The sequence below is a fragment of the Syngnathus scovelli genome, chromosome 2, assembly GCF_024217435.2.
Source record: "Syngnathus scovelli strain Florida chromosome 2, RoL_Ssco_1.2, whole genome shotgun sequence".
In the NCBI taxonomy this organism is placed as follows: domain Eukaryota; kingdom Metazoa; phylum Chordata; class Actinopteri; order Syngnathiformes; family Syngnathidae; genus Syngnathus; species Syngnathus scovelli.
This window is the reverse complement of record NC_090848.1, coordinates 16,604,514-16,618,541: the sequence shown is the minus strand read 5'-3', so window position 1 is coordinate 16,618,541 and position 14,028 is coordinate 16,604,514. Positions and strand designations below refer to the sequence as shown.

At 39.3% G+C, this 14,028-nt stretch overlaps 2 protein-coding genes across 4 annotated transcripts in view; both read right to left on the bottom strand.

Moving 5' to 3' along the window:
* The window catches only part of LOC125989052 (neuronal acetylcholine receptor subunit alpha-4), a 37,423-nt gene extending 31,347 nt beyond the window's left edge, over nt 1–6,076 (bottom strand). For all 3 annotated transcript variants that reach the window (XM_049755022.2, XM_049755021.2, XM_049755023.2), the window contains exon 1: nt 5,230–6,076. In XM_049755022.2, the coding sequence (XP_049610979.1) occupies nt 5,230–5,365 (136 nt within the window). In that variant the 5' untranslated portion in view covers nt 5,366–6,076. The remainder of the gene's footprint in view (nt 1–5,229) is intronic.
* A 163-nt stretch (nt 6,077–6,239) lies between these two features.
* Nucleotides 6,240–14,025, bottom strand: tm9sf4 (transmembrane 9 superfamily protein member 4). Its single transcript, XM_049755026.2, has 18 exons — nt 13,938–14,025; nt 12,630–12,740; nt 12,040–12,139; nt 11,815–11,971; nt 11,508–11,640; nt 11,120–11,243; nt 10,927–11,048; nt 10,189–10,300; nt 9,870–9,940; nt 9,646–9,778; nt 9,337–9,418; nt 9,165–9,240; nt 8,901–8,984; nt 8,554–8,729; nt 8,393–8,456; nt 8,112–8,231; nt 7,704–7,793; nt 6,240–6,967 (listed from the first exon to the last, which is right to left on the bottom strand). The coding sequence occupies exons 1-18, from the start codon at nt 13,953–13,955 to the stop codon at nt 6,818–6,820; spliced, it is 1,923 nt and encodes a 640-aa protein (XP_049610983.1). The 5' UTR covers nt 13,956–14,025; the 3' UTR covers nt 6,240–6,817.
* Nucleotides 14,026–14,028: the final 3 nt, after the last annotated feature.

The following is a 14,028-nucleotide window of genomic DNA, read 5'->3' as shown; positions in this document are numbered from 1 at the left end:
CTAGGAAAAAAAAAAACTCAGTTATCTCTACATTAATTAAATCAGCTACAATTCATTGTGTTCCCTACCTGACTGGTCCTTAACACAACACTAAATTAGCCCAAACAATGAAATGTGGCAACATGCTTGATGGAGCTAAATCAGACAAGCAGAAAAGAAAGGGATTTAAATGCGTGGCTCGGCATCGTTACCAGGTTACGCTGGCGAGATGACGCACACGGGCCGGTTGACTGGTTAGCGCATCAGTCCTGACAGGCTCGTCAGAGTGTAATCTATCACTCACAGAATGCTCAGGTCACATTTTTAATCATTACCGCCATCCAAATGTCAGGTAGGCCACCGGCGCCGGCCAACGCAGTGGTCTCTCCTGTCGGCTGCAGAGTTCAAAATTGTGAAGTAAAAAAGAGGCATGAATGATTTCACGTCTATGAGTTTTAGATATTTATTAGGAAAAATACAGATTTATTTAATTATATTATTTTAATTCATAATCAATTTTACAGCTAATTCATGACCCCCCAACCTACGTATTTCTCATTACATTCATTGACGTCCTCTACGGCTTCCCCAGCTCTGATTTAGTGTTTTGTAGGTGAGGAGAAGGAGCAAGTTTAACTTAGCGACTTACTGCCAACAGCTTTAGATTAAATCCCACAAAGCCCATTTCATTTCCCCGCTGAAAGGGAAATGTCCTTGTCTATTACCAAAGCAGCCTGCTGGAGCAAGTCAAAGAGTATTTTTTTTCAGAGTGGTGTACAGTCTATTTCAATGTCAAACACCCACCTTGCTTTTCGTTGTTTGCTCCGTCAAGGCTGATCTCGCTCAATAGAGCCACAAGAATATAGCACTGCAGAAGTTGACATTTAACTGGAACCCCCCCACCAAAAAAAAGTTAGATTTTCCTTCTCCTTTTCAAACGAAACCATGAAGGGACATGATGAAGGCGTATGTCTGACTTTTCTGACTCACTGCAATGATGTATCTATGCACTCAAACAACTCTGTGGTCGGACAACATCTAGATTTGAAGAAAAAAAAAAAAGATGGCAAAATGGCAAAAATAATTTAATGTTATCAACCACAACTACATGCATAAAGTACATGACAATTAACTTTGCTAAAAAATTCAAAAACATTAGCTTTGTAGTACTTAAACACTGTTTTTAACCCATTTATCTTGATTTACTCTTCAGTGAATCCTCTGATACAACTCTGAAGTCGTACATTTTGTAATTCAACCAGCGCATATCGGGTGAGACCTCAGTCACAATTGTCTAGGCTTAAAGGGGAAGTCAAGCAAAACAAAAATCTTTACAATATAGGGCGCCACTTAAAATAGCATTCTGATTGCCGCTTACCGTCGACTGAAAATGACATCACTGTTGCTCAGGGCTCAGGTAATGACCAACCACAGCCCACTTCTCTCATGTAATGTTCGCAAGCTGAGCACTTCTGCACTGTGATGATGTTTTTAGTCGACAGCAAGTGGCAAAATGGCCGCTGCCTGATATGGTTAATAACAGGTGAATTTTGCTGCTAAATTCATAACCAGTGAAAATAATGTACACCATGAATATGTAATGGTAAAATTAATGTACCCCTCTGTGAAGATGTAAACTTCTTTCTTAAAAGACAAACATAATTACAAACAAATTAGTCGTGTCAGTGTTTGTATCAATACAATCAATGTGTGACAACTGAGAAAAATTGCTTCAGGCAAAAGCCATGAGGGAAATGGGTTCAATCCATTTTAGTAATTGTCTGATGAGGAATGATGCGCTCTGCACACTCAATTAGGTTTAGTTCTCAAAAACCATTAAGTGAATCCCCTCCATATGTTAAATAATGGGCACATTTCTATTATAACTGCCTGCCCCATTTTTTTTAATTGTGTTGGTACTAGAAAAATTAAATGCTTTTCCATCATTACATGCTATATAAATAAGGTGTCAGGGAGTTAATGGAATAAAGTACAAATAACCTTAACACCCACTTGTTATGTTGTGTCTCATACAATTGGCTTCCTACGGCATGCGTTTACATTAACGCTTGAATTCAACTTTCAAGTGTTGAATTCAAGTGTTCAAAACAAAACACAGATGTATGGTGTAGGTATCTGGCCAAAACGAGACAACTGTGCTCATTTGTGAAAGCCACATCCCACATCTTTTTCTTGTCAAATGTTGGTTCTTCTCATGCCAATTCCAAATTGATGCCATTAAAACAGTGAAATGAGACCTTATTCATCTCACCTGTATAGATGCAGCCAAACACCGTGCTGTAATTCACCAAATCTGTTTGTTCGAAAATTCATCAAGTACCAGAACAAGACAATATAGACTACCGTACTGTACAGACCTCCTGCATGAGGTGCATGATGTCAGGGGAAAACTATCCATCATCAGTTTGTAGGAATATTTAGATGAGATTGTCGTTATTTCAGTATGTATAGACCAGGGGTGTCAATCTCATTTTTGTCATTGGCCACATCATAATTATGTTTTCCCTCAGAGGGCTGTTATGATGTGAACCCATATACGTAAATGTGTGATTGCCTCATATACTAGATACACAAGTTGATGGATAACTAGCTCTGAAAACTGAGGCCAGTAAAAAAAGAATTATTCAACTATCATTTTATTTTAAAATAAAAACTGCTTGCACTACGTGAACATTAGTAAAAGTGAAGACAATTTACTATTTTGATATTTTACCAAACAACGAAGTCGACGTGCAGAACATAATCTGTCTTCATGGATCACATAAAAAAATTTGGTGGGGTGATTCTTGCACGCAGACCTTGAGTTTGACACCTGTTGTATAGGCCTTTTTTTGAGGGGGAGGGAGTGCCGTGAGAATTTTCAGACGCAAACTATGTACCCCCTGCAAAACTGAAGAGGATAAGAAGTCTAGAAAATGCGCATTGTCGCAATAAAAGCACTCAAACGTTGAATTAGGGTATATTTAGTTTGGTACGGTAGCAAAAAGTGCCATTATTGTGTAACTTATCTTTACAGGTGTGTGTAGGCTTTAGTAGTTTTAGTATATAATTTGTGCTATATAATCAAAAACATCTTCTCTTGTGCTGCTATCATAGAATAACAATGCTTTACATCAGTAAATCAACACAGCTTGTCCTTGTCACAAAGACGGTGAAACCTCCCGCCAGTGTGCAGTAAAACTAAATGATGACGTATGCCCACAATTATTATTTATACAACCATTTCATTTATCCCTACCCCCTGTTGTGCAAGGAAAGTCTGTTGCGTTTGTCCTCATTGGGATTTTGAAGATGCTTTTTTTTTTTTTTTTTTTCTAATGTTAAATAACACTGTAAAATGTTTTCAAAGAGCTGGTGCTAAGGACAAAATGGTTATCCCGGTCTTAGCTGTGATTACGCAAAGCGTTGAAAAGCGTCAAAGCGCTAATTTACAATAATGACTTTAAAATATAGTATACAACGCTGAGGCTGCATATTTATTGCAGAGCAGGTCATGTGCACATAGCGCGAGGGTCAGTCCATCTGTTTTTTTGAGTCCCTATTTGGACAAGGAAGAGTTGCATCACTAATGCATTCATTGATCACTGGGCCTTTTCATTCATCACCATAGGGTCATTATAATGCCTCCATCTAATGACATTGTTCAAACGCCAATCACTCACGTCTGAACAAATAGCCTGCATGTGCCACTTTGTGGGAGCAGTGCACACATTGTGAGAGCCATGGGGGTGAAAAAAAAGGAACATTTTGGGGATGCATTCCAATACATAATCTAAGTGATGGCAGAAATTTGATGGCTGGGTGGTGACAGACAAGATACTCTTAAAACAACTGGATCAAAACAATAATAATAATAATAATAATAATAATAATAATAATAATAATAATAATAATATATACACTTTAGGATATTAAAACAAAAAAGATTTGCAGACAGATGGACAAACAACCAGACAAATGATAGACATGATAAATGGACAGACAGACAGACAGATAGATGACAATAAAATGGTAATAAAATAGCTAGCAATATCTCTATTTTTAAAAAGTGAAGACAATTTGCAATTTCAGTATTGACATATGAATTGCACATTCACGGGCCACATAAAATCATGTGGAACCGTATCTGGCTCCCGGGCCTTGAGTTTGACACCAGTGATGTCAAGACATAAAAAAGTATGATTTTGGTGACACAAGTACTGTTGTATATATATATATATCTAATGTGTGAAAACGAACATAAACTTGACACTCTTTCCTGTCATCATTTGGCTTTAATGAACCAATCAAATCCATGTCGTCTTGAAGCACTAAACAAATTGGCACACAGGGTTGAACTTGAACATGCGGCGCGCATGCATTCCTCTTATTCTGCTCAAAGCTGGTTTAAATACGTTGTTTGCTCAAATGTGTCCAGGGTAATGCAATAGATACATCTATTTTTTATGACGTAAATGGGATCGTGGGATTTAATTCCACAAAAGCGCATGGCCAGCTGGCTACCTCTCAAATGAAAGCCCACGATTGCCACCTGGTGATAGATGACATCTATTGCACATGACATCTATTGCACACAGAATTGTGTGTTAAACTGGGTAGCCCTTTGCATTACTAGGTAAATAAGAAGCTTGCAAATTCAAAGGGTTGGTTAGCCCTGCTTTAGAGTTTCGGAGTTGCAAAATTTGCATGACTTGACAGTTCAACCCCTAACTTTAAATTGACTGTCCACCTTATTCCTACACCCCCAGGATCGTTTGCATAAAATGTGGGAGGCACTTTCGGTCGTTTTGTGTCTATGGATGGGTGCGACTTCACTTTCCAGATTAGCAATATGGAAACACCAGGTGTTGCACCTTTAAAGATAAAACATTTCAATCTCGCTCCTTGCTCGTCAAGCAGGGTAGGGACGGCGAAAAAGCGCCCGGGGACAAGTTACAATCGCGTTTAACTACATAACAAACTTTGACGTAATGAATTTCAAAAGAAGGCGAACCCAGTCTTATTTAGAGTAAAGCAGACGTATGTTTGCACCAATGTAAACAAGCTTCACGTCGCTTAATGAGTCCATGCCAAACAACTGCAGTTATTCTGCAAAGTTCATAGGATTTTATGGATATTAACTAATATCCATAAAATCCTAAATATTGCAGCGATACTTCTAATAATTTTGGAGGTTGACAAATGCCAAACACATTTCAATAATACCCGATTTTATATTGTGGGACTCACCCGTTGAACTGTCAAAACACCTTTTCCTCGTCTGGGAAAGCCAGTCAAAACCAATGCTCTTGTCGGCCTTTGTTAAACTTCTGCTTGTTAGGAGAACTGCCGGCAGCGCAACAAGCTCCCGAGGTGTGCAAGACATTGTCCAATGCGATTGCGGCTATTGATCGCTCAGAAAAGGGTGTGTAGAAAAACCGTTCAAAAACACCGCTCCGAAAGCGAATTCTATTGTAACCAATGGGAGCATTTTACCCAGTTTCTTGTCGGAAGTTCCTCCCACATTAGTTCCCAAAGGAAAATTCTCAGGATTAAGGTGGATGCTTAAAAAATGGTAGATTTGGCGAGAATCGTAATTCAACCCATGTGATTTGCTTTCACAGGAACACAAAAAATTGAGTGGCAGACCAGATCTGGGCCTCAAGTCCTTGAGTTTGAAATCTACGACATAAGGCATAAAAAGTGACCATATTAAAAATCATGGTATCTCTCAGAAAATCCAGATTTCTTCAGATGCTAAATTATGGTTTTTCATTCATTACAACTGGCATCTCTTCGACAATTTTGAAATTGCAATTTATTCTGCTCGCAACAGGTCATCCAGTTCTAAAGGGCAAATTCTAAAAGTTGACTAACAGATGGGTTCATATGAATACATGTGGAAAGGTAATGACCTCCAATAAAATATGATTAACTACCACCGGCTGTCAGAAAATGTGTAGCTTTATTTGGATCCATAACCAGCGGGAAGAAGAAAAAAAAAAGGTTCTTGGATTAAAAATACTACACCTGTCATTTATTGAGCATAAAAACGTTTTTTTTTTAAATTACAACTGGAATCCTAAACACATTCTTAGTACGAGTCTTGAATAAAGACCACTCTCAGACCACTGCTTTCACATCTTTCAATTATCAGGCAATACAATGTATTTGGTACATTGAGACGTTTGAGGGTAAAAGGTGCTACTTTGATCCAGTTGTGATTTAAGTGGTCACACAGAAAATGTATGGAAACATCATTTAAAAAAACAAGAGAGCATTTAATATACCATGTGCATTTCTGTGTCACAATGTAGATCAGTTAAACATAAGACACAAATGCGGCGCAACCACAGTTCACCTCTCCTTCGACAAAGTCTCTCAAATGAAACAGAGGTGAAAATGAAGTAACTGGGAATATTTGGATGAACAGATCTTGAGCCAAAAAATTAAATGAATAGCAATAGCAGAACTGAAAACGTGGATAAATTAGGTTCAAAACACAAAAAGAAATAAAGACAAAATGTTCAGAAAACTTTTGTTTGGCCTACTGTGTTGTGTGCAAGGGGAACCAGATGAAGGAACAATCCCATCAAAGAAAACCTCCTCCGAGTCTCCATCTCAGTATACGCGGGAAAAAAAAGCTGGGGTGGCAGGGAAGGAGACACCATTTTACGCGATCCTGCCAGTGGGTTTAGCTATTTAACTGAGGGGTAAAAAAGCAACTCTTGCTTTCCCTCCTCTACACACAAGTCAGTGCTTGTTGGACAATAAAAATCCTTGTATAAAAAAAATGTGAATGTGACAAAAAAAAAAAAAAAAGACAGCAGCGATTGGCTCAGTCTATCTTGACTGCGGCGTAGATCTTCCTAATGAACATGTAGGCGGCATAGAAACCGATTGTGCCAGTTAGCAGCCAGAAAGACAGGACCATCAGGGTGGTGTAGCCAAAGTATAACAGTGATGGGATGAACTCCACAATGTCCAGCTGCAGAAGAACCAAGAGGGGATAAATTGTCAGATCACATTTCTCATCTGATGATTTTTTTTTTTTTTTTTTGTGAAAAGCCTGGATTTTTCACACCTTAGAGCGCACTTAAAATCCTTTGACTGAAAAATCAACAGTGCACCTTGTAATTTAGAGCACCTTATGTATGTATGGATGTCGACTTTTCATTCATCTTTGATTTAAATTCCTACTTGATATGTTCTCATCATCATCTAAACAAGGGGTGTCAAACTCATTTTTTCCACGGGCCGCATTGTAGTCATAGCTTCTTTCGGAGGGCCATTATGACTGTCAACCCAAATAAATGTATGAGCGCCTCATATTATATACAGTAAAGCTACAAAACAAACTGACAAATAACTCATTTTCAAATCAGACGAGTAAAAACTGGTCAAATATTTAAAAAAAATATATATATATAATTTATGTGAAGACAATTTGCAATTCTAGTAATGACACACGAATTTGATGCACAATGTGTCTTCATGGGCCACATAAAATGATGTGGCGGGCTGTATCTGGCCCCCGGGCCTTGAATTTGATAGCTGTGATCTAAACGCTAGAGTCTGTGTTACGCGTACTGGGACTCGGAATACTCCGTTTCCAAATCTAAGAATCATGGGAAATGTCTTACTCGCCAAGTGGTTCCCAAACTTTTTATTTGCAACGCCCCTTTGGAGATGTACTCTCCATTGATAACAGTGTGAACGTTTACCTTGTTGACAAAGTAGAAAACGGCATACACGAGGACATAAAATGCTGACCCTCCTGAAACGAGGAACGTTCTCCACCACCATCGATAGTCCTGTTTATGAGCGTTAAGAGACAAAACAAAAAAACAGTCAAAGTTGCGTAGTGCACTTTGGCCAAAGTGAATTCTGAAATTTCACCCAAAAGTTGAATAACTGAATAAGGAAGATTTAATAAAAAAAATTTTAAAAAAACAAAAAAAACATGAGGGGTCACTCAGTGGCTACTGGTTAACTATCACAATGTAACAGTAAATATATAATATATATATACAATTTTACACAATCAAAAATCATATTTCTTTTAAAAAATTGCATAAAAAATTGAACATGGTGACATTCATAAATTTTACTTTATGAAAAATTATACATACCTCTGCACACAGCTGGAAATAAACCATGACAATGCTGATCTGAGAGCAGGAGACTACCAATATGATGAAGACCAGAAACAGGAAGCCAAAGAGATAATAGAATTGATTCTCCCAGATGGCCTAAAGAAGTCAAAGTTAATGTACAAGTTAATGTACATTACTGCAAGGGAGTGCTGAGAAAGGAACAATTCATTACTACGGTTTGTTTGGCAAATAAACATACTAAAATGTACATAACAGAAAGAAGACTGCCTTCAATGTGTAACAGTAATGGCACTTACACTAAAAATGAAGAAGAGCTCTATGAACATGGCACCAAATGGTAGGATCCCCGCCATCAGGATTCTAATGAAAGTGGGGGAAAATAAGACCATTGTAGCATAAAATGAACAGGCCTTGAATAAGCCATCGAAAAGATTCTTGGAGTTGTGTCATCCCTCACCCCACAAACTTGTTCATGTACCAGCGCTGCTCTGGGACCTGCCGAGGGATTTGGTTGGTGCGCACGGGGTTGTCATATGGCTGCTTGCGGAAACCAAAGTAGTAACCCAGGTAGACCAAGGGCATGGAGATACCAAACCACATGCACAGCAGAGCCAGCATGGTCGTGAAAGGCACCTGAATAAGGCATAATGACGCTGCAATTGTTAATTTTGTGTTCATGTAGTGGAAACTTGCTGCAGGGCTCGTATCAACAAGTCCATAACATCTGGCATTTTGAGAAGCTCTGCTAATTGTCATTACTACAACATGTAGATCGCTTGGTCTATATGCTGTTTTGCCACTCACCGCCCCAGAGGAGTGCTCTCCCCAGATGAAACAGTTTAGGATGAAGCAGATTCCAAACACCACAGCTGGATACAAAGTTGCAGTCTACGGGAGATAGTACAAAGCTTTTCACATGTCCAAGTAGCAAACTGAGTTCACAAACAATTAAAGTTTTTTCTTAGTGATATACTGTATGTGAATGGGCCACTTTGTACAAGTAAAGTTGGGACCCAAGGTCAAAAAACGTTACGTGCCCCTGTGACTGAAGCAAATTTAAACACTCACACAAAATGCTCCTTTTCTCCACCGATGGCCTTTCAGTGTGCGGTAGAGTCTCCCGGCAAAGTAACCTCCGAATACACTGCAAAATGCCAACAACCCAAGAGAAGACATCTAAACACCACAACCTGATTCGCTGCATCTTCTTGGGGAGGATTCAAAAGTCAAAAGATCTCACCCCATAAACATGAAGAGGAAGCATGCAGTGGTCATCAAAGCTCCTCTACTCGAAGGGGATAACATGCCCAACATGGCGACAACTACGCAGACAGAAAGAGGAAGAACAATTACTCATTATCGAAGAATATTTGCTGTCTGTGGCAAACTATTATCTTAGATGTTTTGTTATAGAAAGATTTAATTTCACTTCAAAAACAAAGATTGTTTGCAAGTTATCTTGAAGCACTCTATGAAGATATGTACGCTGACATTTAGTTTTTATACAAAAGTAAAGGGTATGATTAGCGCAAATTCAATAAACACTCACAGATGACAATGAGGATCATGCAAAAGAGCTGGATCCCTGATCCTAGAAGTGAGCTGAGAATCATGGGATACTGAGGTGGCCTGAAGACATCACCATGGACATTCTTCCATCCTGACTCTTCCATTGTGTCCTCCTGATTTGTGCAAGGCAGAAAAGAAAACAGTCACATTGCTGCAGCATCTTGGTCCAGCAGGCAGAACAATCACATTTCACCAGAGACTTACAATATCATCCTCTCTGTTGTAATTAGCAATGTCCTTCCTTAAAGTTCTGATGATGATCATACTTAAGATACCTGAAAGGGAAAAGACATAACACACGCATTTCTTTAAACCATTTGAGGACGGTGAAAGCAATTTAACAGAAAGCCCCTCTACAGACTTCAGGGCGGATTTGTTTTCTTTAAGTAATTTTCACTAGTAATGATGTGTAAAGTATCATTCTAACCCAGAGGAAGAAAAGTAGTGACCTTCTTGTCCATTGTATATGTATATTTATGATCTCATCTGGGGCACATATTTGTGTAGGATTTGAAAAGCATACCAGAGAGGAAGAAAACAACCACCACAGAGTTGACAATCGAGAACCAGTGTATCTGCACGTCGCTCATGGTCAGGTAGGTGTCCCATCGAGAAGCCCATTTCACCTCACTCTCCTGCGAAGGTCAAAAAGCCACTCAGATGTTTTTACCATATATTAATCTAGCCGTAAAATAATATATATATTAAAAAAAAAAAAAAAAAAGATTAAACTACAAAGACGTCCTTTAGAAAGTGATGTTGATTTCATTGATTGCTTCAAGCTTACTCTCCCGGACATTCTTGCCATTTTGAAACTGTAGCATAACATCATCTTTCTTAAAATCTTCTTTTGTAAGCTCTTTCCTTAGGAACTGTTCATTATGATGTCTGTGAAGAGAAGTATTAACCCTAACACTAACTCACACCGGCAATGCATTTCCCATTGGACAGCAATTGTAGTAAACGTAATTGTAATCACATCTCATATGTGATTGAGATTTGTGTTGCTATTGTACTGCTATCTCAATTGTCCTCATTCACAATAAGTGCATACACACAAGTTATGCTGAAATTGTGCTGACACACAATTGACGTACAAATCTGTGAATCATCATGTCTGTACTTGAAATACTCTTTCTTGCCAGGTTAAGCTTCAAGACTGATCGTCTAACTGTGTGTCAAAACGTATTGGGTCTGTTGTTCGGGGTCTGAGCTACACAAACGTGTTCTGTTTTCAAGAAAAGTCACAACAGCCACTGACCTCCCAGTGCACAGAGTACGTGAAGAGAACCTCGTTCTCCTTGGTGGGGTCAATCTCCAGTGGAGCGGAGCTGCTCGCCTCTGGCAAGGTGCAAGTTTTCTCTTTTTGCACAGCCATCAGATCTGGGAATAAACACAGGCCAAGTTCCCATGTGGATTCAGACAAGAGCGTAGCAACAAGTGTTGACAACTACCTTCTACTTTTACACTTTGGGGTACGACCTCAAATCGCACCACTCTGTAATTGTGCTGCTCTCCCTCTTCCAGCTTCTCCCTATGGAAGTAAATGATGAAGGAAAGGTGGTTGTGCAGATAAAACTGTGAGGGATGGGAGAAAAAGTACAGAATTAGTAAAAACAATAGTAAGTGGCATTTAACCAAAATATTCAAACACATTTTGACTCAACTCTCAAAGTTCTAAAATTATGGAACTGAAGCAACTCTCCATTTTAGCATGAAGAAATGTTGACATTATACAAAAACACAGAAAAAATAAATAACCAACCAGAATATAACAGAAGTTGGAAGCACCTAAAACAAACAAAAACATACTCTGCAGTCGGAAATGCAGACATGATCTACCTTGTTGTTGTCCACAAAGCCCAGCCTGTAGCCATGTTCAAACTGGATATCCTTCATGTCCTTCTCTTCTGCTCCTGCTTCTCGATTGAGATACACCTCCAACCTAGTGGCTACTGGCAAATTATCTGCAATACTAAACAAGTATAGGAAGTTGTTGGGGTTTGATTTCCTTTGCGGAATAACAGCTTCAAATCTTGGGATAACGGGCATATTGATGGAAATGTGGTTTATATCGAGACGGAGTGATAGTCTTGCTATTTGCACTAGGGGTTATTGGCTCTGGTAATAGATAAGAAAAAATACTCACAGGTGGACGTAATACTCCTCCTGTATTCTCTCTGCAAACAACTTGCTTTCGCCTTTGCTGAGTTTTTTCTTGTCGCACACCACCTCACAGTTCTTGTCCTTGTTCATTTCCACATTGAAGGGGGTGTTCACAATTCGGTCTCCACGCAACACCTCACCTGCAAGAAAAGGATATTTTGAGAGTTGCAACATTGACACATTACTGCTAACTCTGGCCACCACTTACCAAGGTTCTCTCCCTTGTAGACAACAGACTGAGGTTTACAATATGGCAGGGAGTAGTATTCATAAGGAAGCTGGGTATGAGAGCTTGTCATCTTCACAGCCTGCAAGACAAACGATGAGACAGGTTTTGACATTCAGAGATTATTTCAAGTTCAAAACAGTTTTGACCATCATGAGCAGGGGCCACCGATGGGGGCATCCACTTTCCAGGATGGCCAGGCTGCAAGTGAGACACATTGAACACATAACTGGATGCTGTATAATATTCATTGAAACAGTATTCATTCAGTCCATTCATTCAGATGAAGCGCTGCAGGAAGACCCCTTCAGTGAAGGTTAATGCGAAAATTAGCACCCATCAGTTATGTTTCCACGAATCAGAGAATGATGCAGCTGAAGCCTTGAGCCAAATATTTTAAGCGGACTTATTTTTGTGGTGGACTTATTCAACTTTTTTCCCTCCCCAGCCCCTAAATGGACGGATAATTACATTCCTTCCTCTCGTTAAATTTCCAGCTCTGAGAAAAGAAATACGTATGTCTTAAAAAAAAAAAAAAAAAAAAAAAGGGGTTTAATTGAGAGTGTTCATACCTTAATATCTACAACATCTCCTTCATGGAAGTCCCGGGGAGCAACACCAGGAACATAGAAGGGCAACACCACAGGGAACAAGGACAGAAGCAACAAGGCCCACCACCTTTCCTGTAACACGCATAACAGGTTATGTCAAGAATCAATCAAAACAAATTCCTCAGCGTTTCTTCAGTGTAGACTACAAAAAAATGGCACTGCAGACAAAGACAAACACAAAATGCACCCCTTTAAAAAGTCAATACCAAAGTTCCTAGGAAAGTGATTAAGCAGTTGATTAGACAATGCCGTTAGCAAACAAACCAAGAGAAAGACTCAAGATCTTTTCTTACTACAGACGGTTGACTAACGCTGGCAACGTTTTTGTTTTTGTCCGACGGCTGGTCGGAGGATATCATTCGGAGAATCTACAGTGTAGCTTTCCATTTGTATACAAGTTTTTGTGCCAGGTGTCAAGTGTCTCAGTATTTTAATCACTTGTTTTTGTTTTTTTTTGTCATCCTTGCAGTGATTTCATTCTCATCTCTGAATTGATTTTAATGTAACACAGCCAAATGTTTGTGTCGTTGCCTTCTCCTGTGGCCCAAATTCAAGATGCGGCCAGTGGTTGGGGATCGTTGCCACAACATGGGTCCTTCAGTTAGTTCCTGAAGTTACAATAATTGACAGTAATGTTGTCAGCAACAACAGTTAACATCTCACACACGCTAGAATTATGTTATTGGGCAGCGATAGAATAAAACTGAACGTCTATGCGAAAATGTAATTCAGACAGGATAGGCAGCTGAAAAGCTGTACGTTCTACATTCCTCTGGTGTATAGCTTAAGTCTGGAAAAGCTTCACTTAATGTAGATAGATTTGCAAGTAGCTTGCCAAACACTAGTTGTTGGAAGTTCCTTTCGGTAGCAACTGATGCACTGTCAGCAATATGAGTGATGCAGCCTGGGATGATAACAGCTAATACAAATCCCAAGTTCGGCTGTCTATTCAAACATCAATGAATAAATGAATGACAGTCTGACAAAATTGTCCCTGGCCTCCCTCTACTTTGTCAACATAGTTTAATGGAGCTGACCAATACGTTTTAGGAGGCACAGTGAAGAAAGCTAAGTGACGTTAGCTAACTACCAGGAAGTTAGCAAGCGCGTCAACACCGGACAGCAGCCAAATCGCTTCTAATTCTCAAACATTTATCTACCATATAATCTCGAGACACAAGTGACCCATCAAGACACTGTGTCCGTTTTAAAATTAGAAGAGACAATCAGAAATGGGTGGTGAAAAGGAGTACTGATTGCTTCACTCACCATAGCCGCAGCCGCCATTTTGAATACGTGTCATTGGTGACGTCATAGAACGCGTTTTATATTTTTGGTAGAATTACAATGCAATGTGGAT

Coding starts and splice junctions, on each gene's coding strand:
- tm9sf4 (XM_049755026.2), bottom strand. Junction 9,779..9,869: donor ACAACAGAGAGGATGATATT/GTAAGTCTCTGG, acceptor TGCACAAATCAG/GAGGACACAATGGAAGAGTC. Junction 9,241..9,336: donor TTCCTCTTCATGTTTATGGG/GTGAGATCTTTT, acceptor GGCATTTTGCAG/TGTATTCGGAGGTTACTTTG.